General features: G+C 47.2%; 1 protein-coding gene across 1 annotated transcript in view; it reads left to right on the forward strand.

Annotated features, from left to right (window-relative positions):
- NELL1 (neural EGFL like 1) overlaps positions 1-25,388 on the forward strand; it is a 206,558-nt gene that overhangs the window by 74,265 nt on the left and 106,905 nt on the right. The window contains exon 12 of the mRNA XM_063397555.1: positions 1,085-1,213. Within this exon, the coding sequence (XP_063253625.1) occupies positions 1,085-1,213 (129 nt within the window). The remainder of the gene's footprint in view (positions 1-1,084; positions 1,214-25,388) is intronic.

Below are 25,388 nucleotides of genomic sequence, written 5' to 3' on the forward strand. Positions count from 1 at the left end.
GTGATCCAGGAACTGGAACTTTCAGTTTGCTCCTTTCTGACCAGGTGGGGCTGCAGAAACTGTTCTGGTGTTCAGATGAGAGCAAGTTGGAACACCAGTGGGTGATGCTGTGTCTGGGTTTGTGCTTTTCCTCCTTCCAGGACAGAAAGTGGAGACAGAATAGGAATTACCACAATGACTCCTTATATATCTCAGGCAAATAGAAATTGCCTCTTGGATATTAAGAGAGAAAACGCGTAAAATATATATCAGTGGATGGAGGAAAAAACCCTGTTGTCCAATGCTGTAAGTTATTTCTTAACTTGCAGTGGAGTGCCTTTAGAGATGAAGTTAAAATTACTTTCATGTTAGACTTAAGCAGAGAAAGATGTTGACATGTCTCTGAGAAATATTGAAAATCAGACAGAAAGAACTTCAGCCACTTGTGCCTTTCCAGAAGGAGGTGGGAAGGTTCATCCTGTTTCTAGCAATGACTGTGTGGAATAAAAGAAACTGTTCCCAGAGCAACTGCTGAGAATTTGTGTGAAGGAAAAAGATTAATAAAAATTCTCCTTGATAAAACATGATGCATGGAATAATTATAAACTGTAGAAACAATGGGGCTGCTTTTTGATGGCAGAATTACAAGGCAGAGCATGAGGTTGCTGTGACTACTGGTATAATTCTGTGCAATGTCCCATTTTGGTCTACACACGAGGCTATGCAGAATAAGAGGATTTTGAGGGGTTTTTATTATGTGTTACACTTGATTGTGGTTTTTATGTAAGTTTGCCTTGCACTTGCTGACAATCAGACTTAATGCTACACGGGTTTAGTAGAACATTCGTGACTTGTCATTGCTCCCTGCTCTGGAGTTGTCATTTCTCCTGAATAAAGCTAGTCATACAAACACCTTTTCAAAGAAAATGGTTTTTCTGAGAGTGACCTGATGGAGAAACCCAAAAAGCCTGTGTGCACCAGCTGGGTTTGCAGAGAGAATTTGGAATGGAAGGTGCCAAAGTTTGTGAGTGATACAGTCACTGCAAATTCCTGAATGTCTGAACTCAACACGTTTTAAACCCTGTTGCTGTTCCTTGTGTTTCAGGCCATGACTTCTGTGCAGAGGGTCACAGGTGTGGTGACAATTCCGAGTGCAGGAACGGGGACACCAAAGCCACCTGTGAGTGCAGGAGCGGCTTCCTCTCTGTGCCAGGGGACCCTGCAGGCTGTGAAGGTAAACAGAGGATCAGAGCCCCTGAGCAGCTCAGGCACACACAGGACATGAAAGAAATGGTGGCTTTGGAGTGGGTGTCACTGCAGGGCTGGGCTCCATGGTGGGGAGTGTCCCAGGGCCCCTCTCTGTGTCTGGAAATGGGGATTGAAGGTTCCAGGGGTGCTGCCCACCCTGTCCAGGGCATGTTTCACTCTGGCAGCTGTCTGTGCACACCGTGGTCACGCTGCAGTGACAAGATCTCAAACACTCTTTGTCAGGCAGCAGCACCTCCCTTCTAAAGAGTTTTCTGGGGAGCAGAGCCTTTCCAGGCTGCATTAATTCAGGAGCTGGGGATTGTGTAAGGACAGTGAGCGTGGAGGAGCACTGGGGCTGGGATATCCAAGTGATGCCTGCACTCTTTCCTGCAGTGCTCCTGTGGGATGGGGCTGGGCTGGAATGGTTTTCTGTGGCACAGCAGAGACCATTTGTGAGCAGGCTGTGCCTGAGGAGTTCTGTTCATGTGTGAGGCCATCACAGGAATGAGGGCAGTGGGGCACTGCTCTCCTTTCTGTTTCTCAGTGTTTGCCAGAGCTTGTCATTCCCAGCTGTGAGGTGCTTCTTGAAAATGAATTGGTGATTCAATATATCCCACATTCCTTCCTGCCTTTGCAGTGTGGGTTGGGGTTTTTTAACACCCTTGTATGTCAGGCTGCAGTGTTTAATCTTTGGGCCATCACAGGGAGTTTTTGAGCTGCTCTGTAAAACATATTTCCCCAGATTGTTTTTGCAATAGGACTGGTGATGGAGGGGGATGGTGTTTTTTTACAAGCTGTCAAAATAGAGCAGAAGAATTGAAATACTGAGGAGTAAGGATGAAAGAATAAAAAAAGACACGCGTGGATTGTGCTTAAATGATCCTGCATTTGTAAAAGGGCTTTAGAGTGCATGCAAGTGAACAGGAGGTCTTGAAATAGCAGTTTATGAGTTGAGTGAAGAGCAGCTTTAAATCTTAGCGTGTTCAGTCATTGCTCTACAAACAATAATTTGAATGCTCCTTTATATTCACTTTCAGTGGCTGGAAAAAGTTCCCAGGTGTGTTCTTAAAGGTAGGCAGCAGATACATGGTGTAGAGAGAGAAACTTTTTGTACAGAAAGCTGAACCAAAAACTGAACAACTGCGTTATAGGTACTACAAGGACCTCTTGGACATCAGCAGACAGGCTGTTTATTAGCTCTGAGACACACTCCAGTATTAGCTGGGGTCTTTTTTGCTGTTTTAAATGATGACAGTGCTTAGTATTTCTATTTACCTAGACACAAACTGTCCTTTTTTTTCCTGTGGAAGAACTTTGAACACCTTGACCCAAGCAATTTTGGAGATGTTGGCAGCACATTAGTGGTAGTGATGGTGGAAAAAAGAGCTTTTAAGAAGACATTAGCAGGAATTGCAACGATTAACTTCTGGAAGGGCAAGTTAAGTCCCTGGTTTGTGTGTGTGGGTGAAGCATCAGGCAGCAGAACCAAGAGCTGCTTTTGCTGCCTGAGCCCGTGGGGTAGAGGAGAGGGTTGCTTTGTGCATTTCTGAAATGATCTGTGTGCTGGAAGGAAGGCAGTTCTCTGGAGGTGACACAGCAGAGAGGCCCTTGAGCACGGGGAGCTGCAGCCTTGAGATGGATCAGCCAAGAGGTGACTCCTGCCAGCCTGGGAGGAGCTGCCTTCCCCTCCTCAGAGCAGCTTTCTGCTCAATCTCTGCCTCTCCAGCCTCGTTCCTCTCCTGCACGTGTTTAATCTGCTAAATGGAATCATTTCAGAGCAGTGCAGAGTCTCAGTGCACAGGGGAGCAGGGATGGAAACCAATGAGGACAAGGGCCCTGCCTGAAGGTGCAGTTCAGATGGAGGTTGGTGCAGGGTAGGGGGGATTTTCTCTGTCACTGTTCTGAATTTCTCTGTGTAAGAATGAAACACTCAAAACACCTGAGCAGCACATCCTGAATATACAGAACACCTGTGGGAGCAAGGAAGGGCTCAGGCTCAGCAGCAGTTCTGGATTTGTCTTTGCTGAGCCTTTAAACTTCAGGCATGTGGGATCACTGCTTGCTTGGAGGTGGAAGAAGAAATAATTTCCAACTCCTGAGATGTGCTGGTGAGTGGCACCTCAGTTTAGAGTGCTCCAGGTCACTGACTTGGAGCTTTGCAGGTTTCTCATCTCTTCCAGTGTACCTGAAGTGCTTGTGCCTGTGAGTTGTGATCTCTGGTATTGTTTTACCTTACCTGTAATTTTACTGTTACTTCTGCTGGCTCTTACTTAGACACTTTTATCTTGTTGGAGTTCAGCATCATTTGAATTTTGTAAGATCTCTGAAGTGCTGTGTTTGAGTCTGCTCTGCCTTTTGATAAGTATTTGTCTCTTTTTTTAACTTTGCATATTCACATTAGCGGTACAGTGGAAAAAAAGAATTAAAAAGATTCTAACTTTGATCAGAGAATTGGCATCAACAGATTTGTGAAATAAATAATAAAAGGCTGAGAGGCTTTCACTATTCATTCTCAGCAGATACTTTTCAAGTACTGAGGAGCTTCTTATGTCAAGATGTGCATACAAGATAACCATTCACTGTGTGCATTCCATTTTTGAAATAACAAATGTATTCAGGGAAGGCAGTGTCTGAAAGCAAACAAGTAAATGAAGCTTGTGATGAATGAAGGAGACAAGTGGAGATTCTCTGTGTCATATAAAAGCAATGTATTCTGCTTAAAACCAGAAAAGTTGGGCTTTCTTCTGTTTTTCTGACATTTGGCTGCTTGTCTTGCATGTGTAAGACATAATTGCAGCATTGGTCTTTGAAGGGAGAGGTGTAGAAACATTTCTATTGATGGTGAGGTCTGAGGTTCACCTGGAGCTGTGCACCCTTAGGCACAGCCCTGAGTGTCCCTTTGAACCAGTGTCCCTTTGTCACTGTGCACAGGAAAATCCTGGGAGTGACACGAGTGAGCTGGGCAAGAGCAGGGCCCCAAACCCTGCAGGAGAGCAGAGTGTGCACCCTGCAGCTCTGCCTGCTCAGCACAGGGCACAGGGACACTGTGGAGCTGTGTCCCACTGCAGGAGAGCAGAGTGTGCACCCTGCAGCTCTGCCTGTTCAGCACAGGGCACAGGGACACTGTGGAGCTGTGTCCCACTGCAGGAGAGCAGAGTGTGTGCACCCTGCAGCTCTGCCTGTTCAGCACAGGGCACAGGGACACTGTGGAGCTCTGTGTGTGAATTGGTAGCCCCAAACACCCCTCTGCCCACCTTTTATAAACACATAACTTGATGCCAGGCTGCTTTTTTAGAAGTTGGTATTTTCTTTGAAAGACACTTGTTAACCTACAGTTTAGGATTTCACCTAACAGTGTCAAATTTGAACTTCTACTATGTAGGTAATCCTATTTATCAGTGAAAGTCAATTCTATAATACAAGTAATACATTGGTCCTGCCTACTGTTTCCACAGAGACTTTCTATTTAAAATTATACCCTTAACCATCACATGAACTCAAATCCATCTTTAATAACATGATCCAAAGGCAGGCACTTGTCAGCTGGTGTCCTGCCCTTGTGGGTGTATGGACTTTAATAAATGAGGCTGCAGATTCCTTGTGCTGTGAGCTGCTACTGGAGGAGGCTGAATTAAAACCACAACAAACCCTTTCCCTCTCAAGTTCATTTGATGTGGTAAATCCAAGGCAGAGATTATATTGTTCCCAGACAGATTTTGAGCAAAATACTAAAATTTTTAGGGTAAGAAGATTCAGGAGTTTGTTGGAAGGTGATGTTTGTGCCTGTATGGCTCTGGATAGATGACTTGTGTTACCAAAGCTGCTTTTATGTTTACAAGTTAATTAGTTTAAAATCATATTCCAGCTACAAAAACCTGGAAAGTGGAATTACTTGCCATCCCCTGGAGTAACTTTAGTTCTTTTGGTGTGATGTCATGCCGAGATTTATATGAAAATAAATTCTAATTTCTACTAAGGTAACCATATGTTTTGGTCTCGTTGTAATCAAGTATCATAAATAATTATGGCTCCCAAGGAATTCAGGCTTGCAGCTGTCAGTTCTTGTGTTGGTAACTCACATTTAGGCAAATTATAATCAGTGCTTTTAAGGGCAAAAAACATCCTCACCCCTTCAGGATGGCAGTGAAAATCCTGCTCTGAGGCTGTTAAGGTTTTTGTTCACGTGAAGAGATTTGGGATCTTTTGTCCCCAAATGAACAAATGTTCTTGCATGTTAGGGCTGCCTTCTTCTGAATTGTGCAGGATATAATTTGATAGAGGAGTTAATGAAAACCCAGTGCCATGTTGTTGGCTACAAGTCACAGCAGAATCTGGTTTAAAAGCTGACTGTAAAAGCAGAAGAAAAGGCCATTGCATGTTCCTTCAGGGGCAGTGTAATGATCTTTGTCTCTGTAATGACCTTTGCTGTGTGCAGGGTGGGAGCTCCAGCCCAGGTTTCTCAGAGAAGCCTCCCATGGAGCCAGGAGGGGCAGGAAGGGCCCCCTGCTCTCTGAACCCTTCTCAGAGAGGGCTCTGGGGGCAGCTGGGTCCAGGCTCAGCCCAGCCTGGGGCAGAGGTTTGGGTCCACAGGACTGTGTGGGTGTAATTGAACCCTGACAGAACTTTGTTCCACAGGTTAGGGATGGCAAACCACATAGATTTATATAAAATAAATGATTTATCATGGTGGTGCTTAGACTAAAGGATGTTAATGAGAATAATTCACTGCACAGTGCAGGTAGCTGTGACTGCTTTTGGTCAATAATAGTGCAGGAGAAGGGATTGCAGTGAGCTGACCCCTGACAATTAACAGCTGTGTTAATTACCCAGTGCAGCCTGGCCCTGATGAGCCACAGCTGGATCCAATAAAGATAAATGTGATCAAAGGGAGGGGGGAGCTCGTGAGGGGAGGATCAGCATGGAGGAGGAACCTGGAGGGAGAGGGAAGGAGAGGATGGAGAGGAAGGATCCTGAGGAGATCCTGTCACATTCCTGCTGGCATCAGTGAAAAAGGGGAACATTTGAAATGGTTTTTGGTGGAATTCTGGTGGTTTAAGCCAGGTAAGTGCTTGCATCAAACATCTGCCAGCAAAGGAAAGAAAAAAACCACCATTGTTGTTCTAGTGGTGGTCAGAAGTTCACTTGTGTTTGAGAAGTTCAATTGTGTCTCCACAGTTGTTATGCATTTTTGCTTTTGAAACTACTGAAGGAAATTAGGATTTTATCGTTCAGTAGAAAAAACCCTGACAAGCAAAATGCCAAAATCAAAAGGAAGATAATATTTGGCTTATTACAAAAAAAATCTAAGTTGTTTCTATTTGCAAATATGTTTCGCCCTTGGCAGTAACATAGCTGGAGGCTGCTCCAGTAAATATTAGCTATTGTCTTTTCCTTTATGTGAGTTTATTTTTGTTTCCAGTAGAAGGTAAACAAAATTGGTTCTAAAAGTACAAGAGTCTCTAAACCCATGACAAATACCAGTTTATAATGATACGTTTTTCCCTGCAAGATTTAGTCAGGGACTTACTGATTTGGTTCTGGGTACCCAAAGTTAATGTGCTTGTGAAAAACAAAGCCCAGAAGTTAAGGAATGATTGGAAAAGACCTGATTGCTGACCTCAGGCTTTGTTTTTCTGTTTGCTCTGTGCTCTTTTTTTACTCTTTCACCATGCCTGTTTTTCATCCTTGGCCAGCATTTCTCCTTACTGCTTCTGTTCAGGTAATTTGGAATTGAGTTGTGTGCTGATGGTGCAGGCTGTGTCTGCATTAAGGGCAGCCTGTTCTGAATTTATTAGAAGCCCTTGAGCTTTTAACATTATCCAGAGGTAGCAGGGATATCACTGTGGCATGTGTATGGCATATGACAATTTTAATATATTTAGACAATTTTAGACAACAAATTTAATATATACAGACATATTTCTTTTACATATTTGTATCAAGTTTCTTTTCAAATAAGAATTCAGTTGCTTGATGTTTTTTCAATGCAGTTCCTTTATGGGAACACATTTATAGATTTATTTAAGCAAAACAACAACATATTATTTATTGAGCTGGGTGAGGGGATGTATTTGAATGGAATCTAAAATTAAGGCTGCTTTTTTCCACTTGCCTCATTCCAGTAAGAAGGGGAAGCTGGGCCCAGCTGTGTCAGATCTGTGTGCAGTGGTGCAGCTGGGCAGGGCTGGCTGCTCTGGTCACTGCTGCAAACTGGGATCACAGTGGCAGCAGCAGCCTTGGTTGTTATGCCAGGGAGTTGTGAAGTTTGCTGGGTGCAGGTGCTTTGTAAGGGACAGCACAGCAATGCCACAAAATCAGTCAAAGTAAGTGTAGGAAAGGGATCAAACTGCTCATGCAGCAAGAAATGAGTGGTTGGGGTTTCTTCCAGTTTTATTTTCTGAATGTTCTTGACAGCTGAGGGCAGACGTTCTGTATAATATTAATGTATAGATTGAATTTTTAGAGAGAGAATTCCTCTTGGTCTGTAAGATTTTTGACAGACAAATCAATTTCATTTATCTAGGTAGCTGCCTCTAAAAAAAATCTCAAAATGTTTTTTTCTAATCCATCTACCCTTCTTTAATGATTTGCTTCTGTGTACCTGTATCTTTTCTGCGACTGGTAAAGAGTTATAAAAAATTGGTGAGGTTTTGATTTAAATAATTGAAATCACTACAAATGTGTGTGCAGCATGTGCAAAGGTAAATCCTTATATTGATGTTAATTTCCTGTTGATTTGCTGACTCTTACAATAGTTTTAGTGTTCAGTGGCTTTTCCAAAAAAAAGACATCTTTACATTTTTCCAGTTGGTGTATCTGTTCTTCATGTCCAAGGCATAAATTTCAAAATAGCCTTTGGACGTTCACTAGAAAATTTCAGTGTCTGTCTTTATCACTTTCTTGTAAATTTTAATTTTCATTTCTAAATTAGAACCTTAGTTTTCCCTCCTGCTATGGGTGTTTTCTGATTGATTGCATTATATTAACCTAGTTTTTTATTGCTTCTGTTGAAGATGTTAGCAGTGTTTGTATCTTGCCTTGTGTTTATATCTTGTCCCTCTCAGTGAAGCCTTTGTTTCACTGGAATTACAGAATGTCTGTTTGAGAGCCACTGCTCTGCTCATGAACCATTTCCTCATTTCCTTGGGCACAGGTGGCATTACCCTTTGGAGCTCAGGCCTTCTGCTCTGTTCTGGAGGGTTTTAACCCATTCCCCCTCGGTGCCTTCCTTTGCTTTCCCCCTTTCAGTGCAGTGAGCTCAGTCAGTGCTGCTGTGCCAAGGGCAGGGCAGTCTGAGGGGCATCCAGTCTGTGGAGCCATGGGAGGCATAATTTTCACTTCTCTTTTCTGTGCAGAGCAGTCCAGAGCCTGCCCCTGTGCATGGCTTTTGTCTGATGATTTTTCTGCACAAACAATATCAAATTTGGCAGAACATGACCTGCCTTGTGGCTGGTGGGCAGCTGGTGCTGGACAGCCCCGGAGCTGCAGTGCACCAGAGCCCTTTGCAGCAATTGGAGCCCTGCTAATTTCACATAAAAGGCTAGAGAACATCAATATTATGGAGACGTGGAGCTTTTGCTGAGCACTGCTTTGGTTGTCAGGAGTACCTGGGTGTGTGTTTTGGGTACACAGGAAATTGTCAGCTCAGTCTGAGAGCTGACAGATTGTGCCAGTCCTTTCTTGGTTAGCATTGGCATTATTGGATATTCAATAATGTGCAGCAGGTGATGAATTTGGAGGTGAGCTGAACCATCCTCCCTCATTAAGGGTTTGGAGACAAATGAATTTTAGTTTCAGATGAACAGAATCTTTTTTCTCCTTATTTAACACAATATAAATAACTGGAGCTCAGTACAGCTTGGAACATCTATTTTGCAATTCACATAAATGTTGAAATGAATTAATGAGGAACATGGAAAGGGGACTGCATCTTGGACACAGGAATCCAATCAATGTGTGTTCCCCTGGGCTAGATCTGTTCTGTGCTAGGTTCCCATTGATTCTGTAAACAGTTTAGTGTTAGCCATAATCCCCTTAGAATATAAATCATTCCTTGGTAGTTTCTCCTGTATTTTAATTAAATCTGAGCTGACTGGCTTGAGAGCTCCTCCTTCAATATTACCCCTAAACGAGGTAAATTCTCCCTTATTCTCTTCCCAGCCTTACTCTGCCCCTTGTGGAATCTGTAGGCATGTAGAATTCTCAGGAGCTGGTGAAGCTTAGAAAACCTGAGACAGGGGGAAGTGCTGAAATAAGAAACCACAAAAAAATGAGCAATCTTGAGGGAAAACCAACTGATTTTGCAGTAAATTGTTTTCTTTATTTGAATTTGTGTGAGTTCCTGTTAGAGGTGATAACACCTTCTCCTTCAAAAGGAAAAGGAGGCTGAAATCATCCATCTGGAGGGGTGGGACAGGGGCCTTGTACCCTCAGTCTGGGTTAAGGGTACAAGGAACATGAGCTATCTGTTATCTTTTCAAAGGAATTAGTTGGAGAAAAATGTTGGGAAGAAGGATTTTGGTTGATTGGTGCAATTTCTTGGTTTCAGTCTTAGCAAAGAACGTTAGCTGAAGAGCTGATACTGAAATTATTTCTTTGTGCCATAAGGATAAGTATCCTAGAGCTGGCATGAGGGCTGGTGCTGTTATTTCCTGGCAGATCCCTGTGTTGCAGCAGGAGCTGTTCTGTCCTGGAGGGCAGAGCAGGGCTGTGACACTAGAGTAAGTGTCCTACAGCTGGCATGAGGGCTGGTGCTGTTATTTCTTGGCAGATCCCTGTGTTGCAGCAGGAGCTGTTCTGTCCTGGAGGGCAGAGCAGGGCTGTGCCCTCACTGAGCTGTTTGGAGATGCAGGGACAGGCTGAGTTTGGGATGCTCCAAGGGCAGCAGCCTCAGGCCCTGTTCTTTGGTATTGCTGCTGGGAGGAGTTTGGTGTGAAATCCTGTCCCTTTGAGCTGAAATCCTCTCTGTGCACTGATCCTGCCCTGTAAGTGGGGGTGGCTCATCATCCATGCAGCAGGCAGAACTCCAGGTGTTCTCCCACTCTCCTGTGGGGGCAGCAGTTCCTGTGCTGCTTTCCCAGAGCCTGTTCCATGGGCTGTGGCTGGACAGGCCTGTGAAATCCCCCATGGCACCCAGCATGAGCAGCAATGGTCATACAGGCAATGAAATAACTTTGGGTCTGGTCTGACTCCACTGCAAGAGCTGGATCCCTTCATTACTGGGAATTACTGTTTATATTCATTGCTGTATTGTATTTTTGGACAGGATCTTTCAGTGGTCATAAGTTGTGGAAATGGAACCTGTTCCTTACAGAGTAAGATGAGGCATTGCCTTTTATTTTTGACACTCTCCACCTAGAAATTGCAACTTCATTATCCTGCTCATTTTGATAATTGGTCTGTTCATATTTGGGTGCCAAAATTCTTTCTGAAGTGGAAAAGATTGAGAGCTTAGAGTCCTTTAAATAGCTGATCATACTTTTTTTCCCCCCCAAACTTTCTAAATCAGCACATGCATGGATGGAAGGCAGGAGCTTGCCAGCTGGAGGTTCCTATTTCACTCTGTGTTGGGTGTCTGAGACAGCAGTTGGACCTGCTGATCTAAAAGGTCTCTCCCTGTTTAAATTATTCTGTGATTAATATTTAACTACTGAGGCTGGCTTGAGTGCCATGTGCATAGTGGGATGTAGGGATGAGGATCAGTGGTGGAGTGTGATCAGTCCTTGTTCCTCACAGTTTGTGTTGTGCTTTTCCATTTAATGACTGCAGGGATCTCTCCCCAAGTTTCCTGTGTTTGCCCCACCACGTTTTGGCCCCTGTCAGAGTGAGTGACGTTTGTTCATTGCCTGGAAGGCACTTTGTTGTGATTAGGAGCAATTTTGGAGGGTGTTAATGACCTGAAGGTACCACAGAAGTGTTCTGAGCTTTGATTGTGTGAGTTGTTTGTTTATGGAGAGAAGCAGGGTCCAGAGCTGTGTGTGTGCTCATACATATTTATACACCAGGGTGTTTTAGATGGGAGCTACATCTGCACCTTGAGGCTGCTGTTCAGTCTGTTGTAATCATGTTGCAATAATTAAAACATCAGAGGAGCAAACAAACAAAACCTAATTTTAGTGCAGTGGGGCTCACGATGCCTGACAGAGAGCAGTAATTAATTTTTTGCATGAGAAGCACACAATGGGAATGCATCCAAACTGCCCCAGCTGAGCTGTGCCCTGAGGAGGCAGTGAGTGCACTTGAACTGTGCCATGTCTGATCCAGGACATGTTTGAGGTTTGTGTTTGTTCCTTTCTGTGTGCCCTGTGCTGATCCAGGACCTGTTTGGGGTTCGTGTTTGTTCCTTTCTGTGTGCCATGTCTGATCCAGGACATGTTTGGGGTTTGTGTTTGTTCCGTTCTGTGTGCCCTGTGCTGACCCAGGACATGGTTGGGGTTTGTGTTTGTTCCGTTCTGTGTGCCCTGTGCTGATCCAGGACATGTTTGGGGTTTGTGTTTGTTCCGTTCTGTGTGCCCTGTGCTTATCCAGGACATGGTTGGGGTTTGTGTTTGTTCCTTTCTGGTGTTGTGTTTGCTCAGAGGCTGAGTGATTTGAGCACAGCCTGGTAACTCATGCCTGGCTCACTAAACTCTCATTTACTGTAAATTCTGTCTTTCCTTTCAAAAGGTGCCAGCCCTGTTCTTTCCTAAACCTCTCACAAATGTGATGCACACTCCAGGCTCTCCCTGTGGGGTTGATTCTTGTTTCTTGTTTGGAGAGGTTGGCTGTGCCAGCTCTCCATGGCTTTTTACCTTTTCAATGGGCTTCTTGATTTTTCCTGAGGTTTCTGAGCCCCTTGCTGCATCCTGTGAGCAGCAGTGTTTTCTCTGCAGCTCAGAACAGCAGTTTCAGTGACTGGCCCTGGGACTGAAGTGAACAGTTCAATATTCACATTTCCCCTGTGCTTGCCTTGCTGCCTCTGGGTCGGTGTGGTGTGAGGGATGAGGAGCTGTTCACAAGTGGTGTAAACAGAATATGGATGCTTTCCTGAGCCTTTTATGATTTTCCCCATTGTCTGTGCATTGCCATGACTTTTCTGGTGTCTGATTGCTCAGGTTTACTGAAAAGGCTTCCTGGTCTCCCCGTGGGCTCCCTAAATTCCCCCTGCAGTGGGGCAGGGCTCAGTGTGTGCCCACAGGAGCAGCAGCTCTGTGGGGCTGCCACAGCTCCCCCGTGCTGGATCCCAGGAATAATGCATCTGCCAGGGCACCAGGAGTGAATTCACACAGCAGGAATGATCCAGAGGCCTGGCACTGCCACAGGGGCAGAAGCAGGGCTCACAGCCAGCAGAGAAAAATCCCCTCTCTGCTGTTTGCAGAGGAGATGGAGCAGATTCTGTGTTTGCACAAGAGAAAACTCTACCCAAGGGTGTAATTGGGCACTGCAGACATAAGGCAGTGACAATAATTGAGCAAACACTCCATGAGCATGGCTCTCATCAGTCAGTAAGGCAGACTTGAGTTGAGTTACCTGAGATTTATTCTGGCTCTTCAAATGACAGCAATCTGCACACCTCAGGGGACAGCCCGGGTCAGGGGATGTTGGCTTGAACTCACAAATCAGGGCAGGCTGCTTTTGAGGTCAGAAATCATTTTAAAGTGGGAATGTGTCATATAAGAAGAAATCATGATAAAAATCATAGGAGGATGTGTCTAATGATGGCTTCCTGGTGGGGCAGTTGGAATTGGGTAATTCTCAGTTCTGTTTTTTGTTCCTTCCCCTCATCATCAGCATGTTATTCCAGTGTTTTGACACATGTGGGTCTGGATTTTTGAAACAAGCCCAAACTTATGCAGAAGGGTTTTTAGGCTCCTCAGCTGAGCAGTCTCTGGTTTTGTTTCTTGAGGGGATGAAGGAGCTCAGAGCCCCACCAGGACCAAACTTTCTGTATCCTGTAAAAGTTGCAGTGTGGCTGGGTTAGGATGTGCTGCATGAAGAGGAGAAAATAGTGAAGTTTTTCTTGTGTACAGAAGTGTTTCAGCAAGGTGTGAAGGCAAGCACAGAGTAAAGAAAATGCTCCCTTCTCCTGTGAGAGTCCAGCTGTCAGTGCTGTGTGCCCTGGCAGTGGCTGGGCCATTGCTGCCAGGGAAATGTCACTGTCCCCTGAGGAATCCCCTCTGTGAGCAAACTGGGGATGCTTCACAGTCCCCCTGCAGGTGAGATTGCCCCGATTGTTGGGATGGGGCAGGGAATGGCAGAGGGAATCCTCTGGAGGGGAGGAGTGATCTGGGTGCTCAGTGAGCCAGAGCACCTTTAATGGTGGGGCTGCTGCACACAGGGGAGAAGCTGTTTCTGTCTCTGCTGGCTAGTGGAACCAGAAAAGGGAAAAATAAAGGAAGATGGAAGGATCCTTTTGAAAGAGAGGATCAATCCCTGAAGATGCTTCAGCCCTTAATCTCAGTTTAAACCCTGAGATTCTCCTGCCTTCAGTGGGTGTTTGAAGCGCTTAAGCAGGAATTGAGAGCCTGCCTGCTGTGGCCCTTTGTGCCTGTGTTCTCAGGAAAATGTGAGGGGGAGCTGAGTGTCTCCTGTGAAATGAGTGAGACCCCTAAGCCTGGAGGAGAGGTGGGATTGGAGCCAAACCCTGCTCTGTTGCATTTTTTGTCAGCTGCCAGGGGCAGGTTTCTGTTCCCTGATGTGAGCCCCGTGCTGGGGATTGCCCTGCTCTTGGTCATGGACCCTTGGCCTCTGCCTCAGGGTCAGAGATTTGGTGGAGGAGCCAGACCCCTGCATGTTTTGGGGAGCTGGTAATAGTGATGTGGGAGCTGTGCCTATCACCGTGGAGGCCCAACCAGGAACACAGACTGGGGACAGAGATCTGGGTGCAACAACAGCAGCAGGGCAGAAGCCTGCCCTTAGTTTATTTTTCCATTATATATCTGTGGCAAGGTGACCATGGATTGGAGAAGGGTATCGCCACCTCTCCTGTCACATTGGTCCAGGAGGCTGTCATTCAACCTCCCCTTGTCTTGGAGAAAGTATTCATAACATTGCCAATATTTACAAAACATGGTCCTGTGTTTACAATTCACCAGCGTGAGAAACTGCACGTTTCTCCTTTAATATGAACGCTCAGCAAACCAGGAAAATTCATGGCAACATCTCACCCTTTTAAGTATATTAAAAAAGAAAACAAAAAAAAGAAAAATGAACAATTCTATGACAGGAAAAAAGAAAGAAAAAAAAAACCTGTATAAAGTTCACCGACCTTCATTTAGGTGACGGTGTGAGGGCTACATGTTGGTCTGATTCTGCCTTTGCTACCCAGGGTTTCACCCTGAACCCCTTGCAATAACCTGCTCAAAATATCTCGAGCATAGTCTAACATAATTCAACCAACACCCTCATATTTTTAAATTTTTATAAGATACAAGGGAATATACGGTGCAAAAGGCAGGAGCATTCCAAGAAAAATTTTACCACTCAATTGAAAATTCTGAACCCCAAAAGTTCTGTCCCAAAACCACAACCCCCAAACAACGTGCACTTTCCCCACAGAGGTCGCAATGGCTACCATACATAAAACTGAGCCATAGCAAACAATTCCTCTAAGTCCATGATTAACAGTCCGCTGGCTCTCAGCATCACACTGCTTCAGTCAGTCCTTGTCCAGCAGCTCCACAGGATCCAAAGTCTCTATGGAGGCCATATAGGAAAAGAGAGGATGCCAGTCCATGTCCATGTCAATCAGATCTCGAAGAGGCTTCTGTGATGGGTGGCACTAGGGTGGCACAGGGTGCACAAGGTTTCAGGATCAAACAGGATCAGTCCAATGCACCTGAGGCAGCTCAGCAGACTTTCAGCGGCCACCTCCATGGCAAAGATCCCAGAACCTGAGGATAGAGAACTTAGAAAACACAAATTGAGCAATTGACTTTTTCTCAAAGAATGCATGCAACATAGGATGTGGACGTAGAAACCCACTGCAAGGTCCAAGGAAAACTGACCATAGCTATGTGGCAACATCAACACTTCCTACACTTGAGATGATGGCTGTACACCAGCCAGAGAATTTTGCTCTTGTTCTAGAGCTTGGGAAACTGTTTCGTCCCCCTGACGTCTTCGTCTTTTTCTTCGCCTCCGAGTTTTCGGGCTTGGCGTGGGCTCATCATGACCCACTGCTTTACAAGTTTCTGCAGTATGGTCTGGACCCACACCTTGTGTGCAGAAAAACAAGGGAGTCACTTTCTGTGCCTCCTTTTCCTGTTCTCCACTAGGCTGAATATCTGCCTGTGTCTCATGTCCATCATTCTGCCTCTTTTCTGCCGGCTGTGAAGCAGCCGTTGGGGTCATCACCATAGAATCACAGGTGTTTAGAACTGCACAGGTCTGGACCATCTCCAGGATATTAGAAGTCTCCGGAATGGTTTCCAGGAGCCTCTGGCAAGCAGAATTAGCATGGCTTCTTGCTAATTGCCCCAAAATTATCATTGTCAAAGTTACATCCTCGACTCTCGTCTCTAAAAATTGCATCAGACGCGATATAAATTCATTAAAAGCTTCCTCTGGCTTCTGTGCTATGTCTAAGAAGTCTTCCTTTGGGGAGAAGGATAACTTGGTTTTTATCAATGCAGATATCCCTATGTATCTGCACGAACCTAAAACCCTGAAAGAAAAGCCAGCTTGCACATCAGGGCAAGCATATTGACTCCTCCCCATAAGTAGGTCAACTCCGACCCCAAACAAGGGATCATCTCGAGGCAGGTGGCTATTTTTGACAGCCATTTGTCCAGCTAGGAATTTCCAATTTCTTTCAAAGGTAAAAACCTGTTGAGGTTCAAGCATCATTGTTGCAAGACCTCTTATTACAAAAGGAAAGATCAGATCCTCAAATTCTGCACTGATCCATTGAATTGCCTCAGTGAAGCTTATATCATCTTCTGCCACGTCCCTTGATAAGGGAAACGGGACTGCCCATGATGGGTCATCATGGCTATGATGCTGTGGACCCACGTCCACAGGCCCCTGAACTGGCTCGGGCAAAGCTGCATCTTCAGGCAGCAGCTCTCTTAGGTCAGCAGCCTGGTTCACCTGCGGACTAAAAGCCTCATCCGATTTCATGACAGGAAAAGCGTGCACATCAGACAACGCTTTTGCCCCGTTATCATCTCCCACAGCCGACCCGGCCCCGTAGGGGGGGCGGGCGGGGGACAGTGACTCTCTCAGACTCCTCTCTGAGCGGGGGGGCGATTGTCGCGCTGGGCAGGGAGGCGTGGCCGATCGGCCACAGCCTTCAGCTCCTGCCCGGCCAGACGATGGGTCGGTGGCCGGGGCCAGAGCCGGCGGCAGCTCTGCGGCGTCAGCGCTCGGCCCCGTCCCCTCTGAACGGAGGGGGCATGCGGCGGGGCCGCGCGGCGGCGCGGGGGGGCTGTCCAGCGTGGGGGGCCCCGCAGCAGCGGGCAGCGTTGCGCCCAGCCCTCCCCCCGCGGCGCCGGACCGGCACCGGACGCGTGGGGCGGGGCGCGGCGCGGCGGGCGGCGGCGGCGGCTCCGCTGCGGGCACCGCACAGACCGCCGGCGGCGGCGACCCCGCGCACAGCATTTGGCGCGGCGGCGGGACGGGGCAGGGAGGGGCCGTCCCCGCCGGGCTCGCCTGCCGAATCCTGCGCGGAGCAGGTCGCGGCGGGGCGGGGCGGGCCGGGGAGGCGGCGGCAGGGGGCGGCGCCGGCAGCGCCAGGGGCGGCGCACACGGCGGCCCCCCCGGCTCTCCGCAGGGGGCCCGAGGCGGCGCGGCTCCGCGCGGCAGCTGCAGGGCGGACCCCGCAGCGGTGGCGGGCAGCGGGGGGGTCGCCGCGGCACGGCGGCCCGGGGCGGCGCGGGCGATCCCCCGCGCTCGGCGTGGGACCCGAGGCCGAGCGCTCCGCCCCCTCGGCACCCCAGCTCCCCGCCCGGCAAACCGCGCGGGGAGCGGACCGAAAAAAGCTTCCCCGCCCTTCCAAAAACCCCGCTGGGCGCGCCCAACCCCCGACATGGGGGTGGGGGTCTCCTGCATCGGCTCTAACCCTGCATAAGAGCGATCCTCGTCAGAAGCGACGGAGCTCGCAGGGGAGCTTCTGCTCTGTGTCGAAAACCCAGAATCAACTTCAAAGTCCTCTCCAGCCTCTTTTAGAAGTGGGAAGACTGTTGTCCATGCCCGTAAAAGAGTGCCTGCCTTAGAGTTTCCGTCAAGGACGGCAGAGAAAAGGCTTTTTCCCAGGGTTCTCCATGGGCCAATATAAAGTGCCTTTTCAGCAGTATAAAAAATTCCAAGTTTCTTTCCCCAGCTAAGCAGTTCTCTCACGTGTTTCCTGGTTAAGTCAGCGTCACAGGACAACAAAAAGGAGTGGAGCAGTTCCATCATCAATCGTTCCTCTGAGAACATCGTGGGTTTCTTCTTTTTGCAGCTGTAGAAGGCAGATTTTTTTTTCTTTCTTCTTTTTTCTTTCCTCACTAGCTTGCAACTTGACCACGTGGGCGCCAGTTATCACCGTGGAGGCCCAACCAGGAACACAGACTGGGGACAGAGATCTGGGTGCAACAACAGCAGCAGGGCAGAAGCCTGCCCTTAGTTTATTTTTCCATTATATATCTGTGGCAAGGTGACCATGGATTGGAGAAGGGTATCGCCACCTCTCCTGTCACATTGGTCCAGGAGGCTGTCATTCAACCTCCCCTTGTCTTGGAGAAAGTATTCATAACATTGCCAATATTTACAAAACATGGTCCTGTGTTTACAATTCACCAGCGTGAGAAACTGCACGTTTCTCCTTTAATATGAACGCTCAGCAAACCAGGAAAATTCATGGCAACATGTGCCCTCTGAAATTGCTGTCTGCACCCAAGCTTTCCTGTCTACAGCTGTGTTAGGTGACTAAATTTTTGTGTTTGGAGAAGCTGTGTGCACATGGGATGAGTTGTCCTTCTCAGTACCACAGGGTGTAAACTTTGAGTAATTATTTCAGGGTAGCACAGAGTGTCACTGCTGCCCAGCTCAGGACAAAGAACAAAATGTGGGGACTGCCTTAGGGAAGTGAGGGAGTGTTTGTATCCTTAAAGGCAGGGAGCCAAGCCTTGGCTGAGGTGTCCAGTTTGTGTTTGAGTGGTGAAGGACTCAGATAAATGAATGGTGATCAACTGGAAGGTTCTTCATGTGTTGGCTTGTTTAATTTCTGAGGCCTGTAGGAACACCCTTGAGATCCTTGTAACTTGTCACCTTTTCTGATATTAATGAAAGAAGATGGTAATAGGAAATAAGTACAGAGTGCAGTTGCTTTCATAGTGCAGAAGTTAAGGAAAGGCCCTGTGCTATGCTTCACTATTGCCCTCAAACTTTGGACACACAGCTCATAGAAAGTGCCAGTGAGAAAATAAGTGTTAAAACCATTGCAGAAAACTAAATTTGTATCTGTGTGTGTCCTGGAATGTCCTGTCTGAAAAGCCAATGTTTTAATTACCTGCACTGATGATGTGCTGGTGTAGATGAGTTGTGGTTGGTGTTGTGGTTGGTGATATCAGAACCAGCAAACAAAAGGAAGCAGAAACATCACTGAAACAGAAGATTCTGGTATGTGGTGTTAGGTTAGAAAGAAAAAAGGTTCTTTCACCAAGCATCTCCAATATTCAGCTGCTTGATGGCTCATGCTTCATTTACTGGCTTGATATCCTAACCTAAAACAGATTCCAGAAGTGAAATTGGAAATTGTTTGGCTCAGAGAGTTTATGAGCTGGGTTGTGTGAGTTCTTTTATTCCCTTTGAGAACAGGATGCTCTCACTGGCAGGTTTCAAGGGATGGATTTATAAGTGCTGTTTGTTACCACCTGCAGAGATCCAAGGTCTTTTAGAAGCCCCTCCAGATTTTTGTGGATCATATGAAATGGAGTGTTGGGGACAATTTGCAGCCTGGAATTCTTGTCTGTGCTGTGTTTTACCCATGACAATGATGTCCAGGCAGAACGACCACTGGTACCTGAGGTTTTGTACCTAAATTAGCAAACCCTGCCCTGCTTTGGTGCCTCACCCCGTGATGAGATCTGAGCTCTGTGGAAATGCCTGTGGATGTTCTACCCACACATCAGACACCTCCTGGTGTTGAACCCTAAAATCTCCTTTAACAGTGGTGTGTAATGCAGAGAAAACTGGGGCCATTTTCATTTTGTGAGGAAGCCCAATTTCCTTCCCTTGTGCCCCTCCATTCATTGCTGAGCTGTGCTGTGTGTGTCACCAGCATTTCATATGGAAGGAGCTGCCTCTGGGAGCAGTTTGGGATGGGAAGTGTTGTGTCCCAAAAGCCCAAAGGCCAATGGATTGCAGGCATTGCTGGAGGAGGTTCAAGATCCCTGTGCACGCTGGAGCCGGGCTGGGCTGGGCTCTTGGTCGTGGTGTCAGTCCTGGGAGAATCCTTGGGACAGCTGGGCTGCATTTGGAGCTTCCTGTCCCTGCACTGCTGAAATGATGAGAGTAGAGAAACTTCCCTGTCTTCTGTACAGGCCAGTGGTTTTCATTGTGTGCAGACACATTTAATAATGGGTGAGACAGCTGGGACGCCTGCAGGTTAAACAGAAGTTGGGCTGCATGTGAGAAAAATGATGGCTGCCCTTGGGGAATGGCTGAGTTCATGGGCAGCAAATGATGTTTGTTCTGACCACATGGAAAGCAGTTCATATAAATCTGTTTTTTCAGTGTTGACCATCCTGTGTGGCTTGAGCTCTTTCCATTTATTAATGAAATGATGAGTACTTGATTCAAGAATTGCCTACTATAATATGGTTGAAGGGAAATATTTAATCGTGGGGTTTTGACACTGGTAAGAAAATCAGTCAACACATGAGTTGAATATATTAATCTTCTTTCACCTATGGTGCCTGCAGGTGTCTAACAGAATGTAAAACTGTGGTTTTAAATGAAGTTGAAGACCAAGGGAAACAAAAAAGGCTAAGAATATTTCTATTTTTAACCCTTGTATAAGTGGAAGCTATTCCTGAATGCATGGCAGGCAAATGATTGTTTCACCTTTCCAAACAAACCAGCAATGCCTTCCCCTCAGAGGAGGTGCTGGGTGGGAATGTTCCCTCTCTTGGGCCCCAGGTTGTCTCTGTGACTGAGGGCAGAACTCTGCACAGTGATCCCAGCAAGGCTTTATTGTCTCTGTGACTGAGGGCAGAACTCTGCACAGTGATCCCAGGCAAGGATTTATTGTCTTTGTGACTGAGGGCAGAACTCTGCACAGTGATCCCAGCAAGGCTTTATTGTCTCTGTGACTGAGGGCAGAACTCTGCACAGTGATCCCAGCAAGGCTTTCTTGTCTCTGTGACTGAGGGCAGAACTCTGCACAGTGATCCCAGCAAGGCTTTAAAGTTTGGGTGAAAGGGGGAAAGGAAAAAAAGCTCAGTGCAGTGTGGGCATGACCAGCAGTGAGTCTGCTGGGACAGGAGAGCTGGGTGTGGGTGGGGGACATTCAGAGAGTGCAGAGTAAAAGCTCTGGGAGCTTTTGTGGTACCAGCAGGAGAAGGTCACTGGTGTCTGCCAGTGCCAGCAGTGTCACCCACGCTCACTCTTGTCCCTTTTGTTGGCTGGGATGAGCTGTGTCATTTCTGCTCCCGTGGCCTTGGGAGTAGGGAGCAGAGGGAGAGCCAGAAAAGCAGGGCAGGGAAGCTTTCCTGGAGTGATGGGTCTGAACCCTCTCCCTCCTCCCCTGCCACTGGTGGGGTACAACAGTGCAATAATGCAGGGCTTCTAAAAATGATAGCTGAGATGGGCTGCACTCAAAAATAATACATTATGTAAAATTATTCTTCAGAACAACACGAGTTTAGAATTGCTTTTATCTCAAAAGTTGACTTAATCACCGTGTGCAGTCTTGTGTAGAAAAGAGCTGAGCTAAGGCAAGTGCACTATTGGTCAATTTGACATCAAAACCTCATTCCAGTGGTTTTGTTTTTACACAGCATAAAAATGTTCTCACATGCAGAGAGATCTATAGCTGATATTTTCCTTTTTCTTTCCTTTCCTCTGTTCCTTGGTAATTAGATTGGATTAGGCTCTTTCTGGGTATAAAATTTCTAAATTGCAGGAAGAAGTCCAGCTTATGTTTTTCAATTTAGGCTGCATTTGCAGCCAGGAAGGGGAGGCACATGCCCACTCCTGGCTGCTTTTTTGGGGATGAAAGGCTCCATGTCCTGGCTGGAAGAGGGGCTTGGCCCACTTTGCTCTGCTTTTGGCACTGAAAGGACATTCAGTGTTCCTGACTCCTTTCCAAACCCTTGGGCTGTCCCTCAGCTGTGCCCTTGTGAATGAAGTCAGACACAGGAGTGGGGAGTGACTGGCACAAGTCTCAGGTGTGCCTTGGGCTGGGATGTGTTCAGAGCTGGTTCAGTACAGATGTTTTTGGTGAAGAAATGGAGTTAATGAAGGCCTGGCTCTGGAGTTCAGTGGCTGTGCAGTCACTGGAGCCCTTCCCTGGTTCAGAACTGCTGCACCATTGCAGGATGATTTTGTTTCTCAGGGAGGGCTGCTGTTCCTCAGGAGAGCTCTGCACCCCAGGGGCTGCTGTGGCTGCCCTGGCACTTTGCTGGCAAGCCACCTCTGTGATGTGTCACTGCTGTCAAGGAAATGGGGTCTGTGTGATCTTCTTGCCAGGTGCTCATTTGGTAAAACACCCTACTCAGATGGGTTTGATTTTTGGGATAAAATGTCTCCTTCTGTCCCCTAAATGTTACTTTTAAAAAAGTAATTTTTTGGGCTGGTGTCACTTAAAAAAGAAAACATATAAAGAAACCTCCTGTCTTCTCTAAACCTCCTCCTTTTAGAAGCTGTTTTGGTGACTGATGTGCAAGTGTGACCGAGCCTGGCTGGCTTTGCTCACATCACCTTACTCAGAAATGAATTTCCAAACCCACGCTGTGCTCATTGAGAATACCTGCTGGAATTCTGTATGGAATTGTCCTTTTGTCCCTGTCAGGGTCTGGGAGGCAAAGCAGAACAGCTTTGGGTGCTGGTGTGTGGGGAGGAGGACAAGTGAGCTTCTGCTCTTTAATAATTGATTCTGTTGGGTTGGGGTTTGGGTTTGTTTGGGTTTTTTCCCTTCTCTCTTCTGAGCATCCCAAGGGGAGTTGTGGGGTGGTTTTCAGGGAGTTTGGTTTTCAGGGAGTTTTCTCTGAACAAGAGTCTTGGGCAGTGCTGTGAGTGAATAAGCAGAGGAGAAGCTGTGGGGGTGTCCCTGCCAGTGGAGGTGTTGGTGTTCCTCACCCCTGAGCATCCCAGGGAATGGGGCACCAATGAGAGGAGCTGAGGCTGAGCTGCCCTTTGGGCCCTGTCTGAGGGAGCAGCACTGCTGGAACTGGAGCTCAGGTTCATCCCCAGAGCTGTGGGGGCCCAGGGCTGGCCCTGTCCCTGCCACCTCTCTGCCTGTGGCAGGGCTGTGCCAGCAGCAGGGAAGGGGTGACACTGGTGACGCTCTGGCAGGGATTGGGAGGGCTGGGCTGGCTCCTGTGCAGAGCCAGAGGAGCCTCTGCACATCCTGAACGTTCCTGGTGCCCTGCTCTGGGTGGGAAGGGGTTGGCATCTGTTGAGTGAGAGGATTTATTGGGACATGCAGCATGAGCAAAAGTCACAGCCAGGCCTTTGATCAAGGTTTGCTTCAGCTACTCACAGTTTTGTTTTCTTTTTTTATGAAGGCTTTTATGAAACCAGTTCAGAAGGTTGCTCTAATCCTGCTCTGCCATGTGAAAATAAAGTTGTAATTTAAAACAAATGACTTGCCAGACATTGCATACCTAGTGAGGCTGTGCCAGTCCTCAGTGCAGAGGGTCATCAGATCAAATGTTGTGGCTGAGTTTTTGGAGTGCTTGGATAATTTTATGACCAATAGCAGCATTTGTAGTTGTGAAAGGCAGGATAAAGCTCATCATCCCTCGTGCTCCAAGGCACAAGGTGATCCCTGCAGCGTTGCAGGAGGGACATTTCCCTGCTGAGCAGCATTCCACACTTGGTTGTGCACATCATGAGCTGTCTTCTTCCCTGGATGTGAACCATTGGCCAAAAAGGGGACACCTGATGGCTGAACAGGTTCTTGAGACAAACCCTCTGTCAGCTGCCCAGGGGATGGATTTCTGTGTGAAGGGCTTCTGGGGCATGACAGAACACAAGCTGCTGCCTGGAGGAGTGTGCATCCCTAAAAACCATGGAATGGGCTCCACTGTGTGCTCAGGAGCTCTGGAGCTGCTGGGAGAGGCTCCTGTTGCCCTGTATGTGAAGGATTACTGGCTGCCTGCAGGGCTGGGGCTCTCTGCTCCTGCCTGGGGCAGCTTCACCCTGCAGGTGAGCAGTGAGAGCCACAGCCCTGGCACAGAGCCCTGGGCTGAGAGCTGGGTTCTGGAGTGTGCCAGGCACTGCTGGCTCCTGCCCAGGGCATTCTCTGCCCCTGGGTGGGTCAGAGCTGGGTTCTGGAGTGTGCCAGGCACTGCTGGCTCCTGCTCAGGGCATTCTCTGCCCCTGGGTGGGTCAGAGCTGGGTTCTGGAGTGTGCCAGGCACTGCTGCCTCCTGCCGAGGGCATTCTCTGCCCCTGCCCTGGGTTGGTCTCAGCTTCTTCATGGCTCTTGGGTTCCTGTGCTCGCTGTCCCTGCTCAGAGCCAGCCCTGAGACCAAGCTGAGCACAGCAAGGTTTGTGTGACATTAATCAAATATGCTGAAATACATTCTCAGTTTTTGCTTAACCAGGCTGGGAGGAGCAAGGTTCCCTGGATTCCTGTCAGGGAAGTTGTTTTCCCATTCTTGTGATCCCCTCAGAAACCCTTTTCTGGGTGTTCTTGCAGTTCTGCTTTGAGGACAGGTGATCAGGAATCACCCCACTATTTCAGATGAGACCTGTGGAGTCCTTGAGCTGACTGAAAATCTCTGATATTCCCAGAAATTCATTAGACCTTTTTACAGCTGGTAGAGAACAAATAGATATCTCTTAATCATTCTACCCACCAGCTTTCCTCTCCTCCATTTCTTGAATTTGATGAACCTCCAGTTCAAAGCAGAAATCCTCATTAGTTTGCCTTGTAATACTTCACTTTTTGCTTTTAAACTTCATCCTGTTCAGTTTTCTACCTCACAAGGTCATCTCATTCTCTCTGTGTGATGATCTTGTCCTTGTGTGTGCTCATAATTGTATCATCTTAATTAATAATCTTGTATTATGAGCATTTCATAATCCAGTCCTTGGACCAAGGTTGCTAATGAATGTATCAAGCAGGATCCATCCCCAGACTGGCTCCTGAGAAATACTTAGAAACACTTCTCCATCTTCAGAGCTGCTTTTTCTTCACTCCAGGCCCTTGCAGTGCCTCCCACAGACAGTTCTCTGTCCCTATTATGATGTGTTCTTATATTGCTCCTCACTGTCTGAGTGTTAAATAAAGATTTCTCAGAGAACCCTGCCAGGTGCTTAATCCAAACATAGATGTGTTATTGGCCCTGTACTGCCCTTGTCTGAGCACTCCACTGTCTCCCTCAGACACTCATCCTGTCTCTCAGGTGATCTGTTAGAAATGAGAATTTATTTCTTTGGATGCTGCTCCAAGCCCCCCTCCATGCCCTGGATCACTGCCTCTTCCAAAGGCTGCTGCAGTCAGTGCCAAAATCACATGAATGTGTGTTTGTCACTTCTCCTTTCTTGAGTGCACCTGTATTTAGTAGAGATTTAATGTGTTTTTATATTTTATATCTATTCCCCAGTGTGATTTCTGCTTTAGCACTGATGATCAGGCATGGCCAAAGGCTTTGGGTAAAGGTTTATCAAACTGACTGGTGTCTTGGGAGAACTTTAGTTCCCATTAGGTTATAAATGTCATTTAAAACCTGCCAGTGAGTTTGTGTCTTTATCTTCTGGCTCTTTCAGTGTGCTGCAGATGTTCCTGTCTCTGTGGCATTATTCTCACATAAATGAGGAGATGGAGCATTTGTCAGGTTTGGGGGGACACAGTTGACTTTTCATTGACTCTCTATGAGATTAAGGGTCCTGAGCTGGTTCCTCTCTGTGTTTCAGTCCCTCTCTTCTGCTGAGGTGCAATGATCCTTTCCCTGTTCAGTGTTTTCTTCTCAGAGACTGAGCTCAGGGGCTGTTTTTACTGTGTGGCTCATTTAGGACCCCTGCCTGCCC

This window comes from Prinia subflava, chromosome 5 (assembly GCF_021018805.1).
Source record: "Prinia subflava isolate CZ2003 ecotype Zambia chromosome 5, Cam_Psub_1.2, whole genome shotgun sequence".
NCBI lineage: Eukaryota > Metazoa > Chordata > Aves > Passeriformes > Cisticolidae > Prinia > Prinia subflava.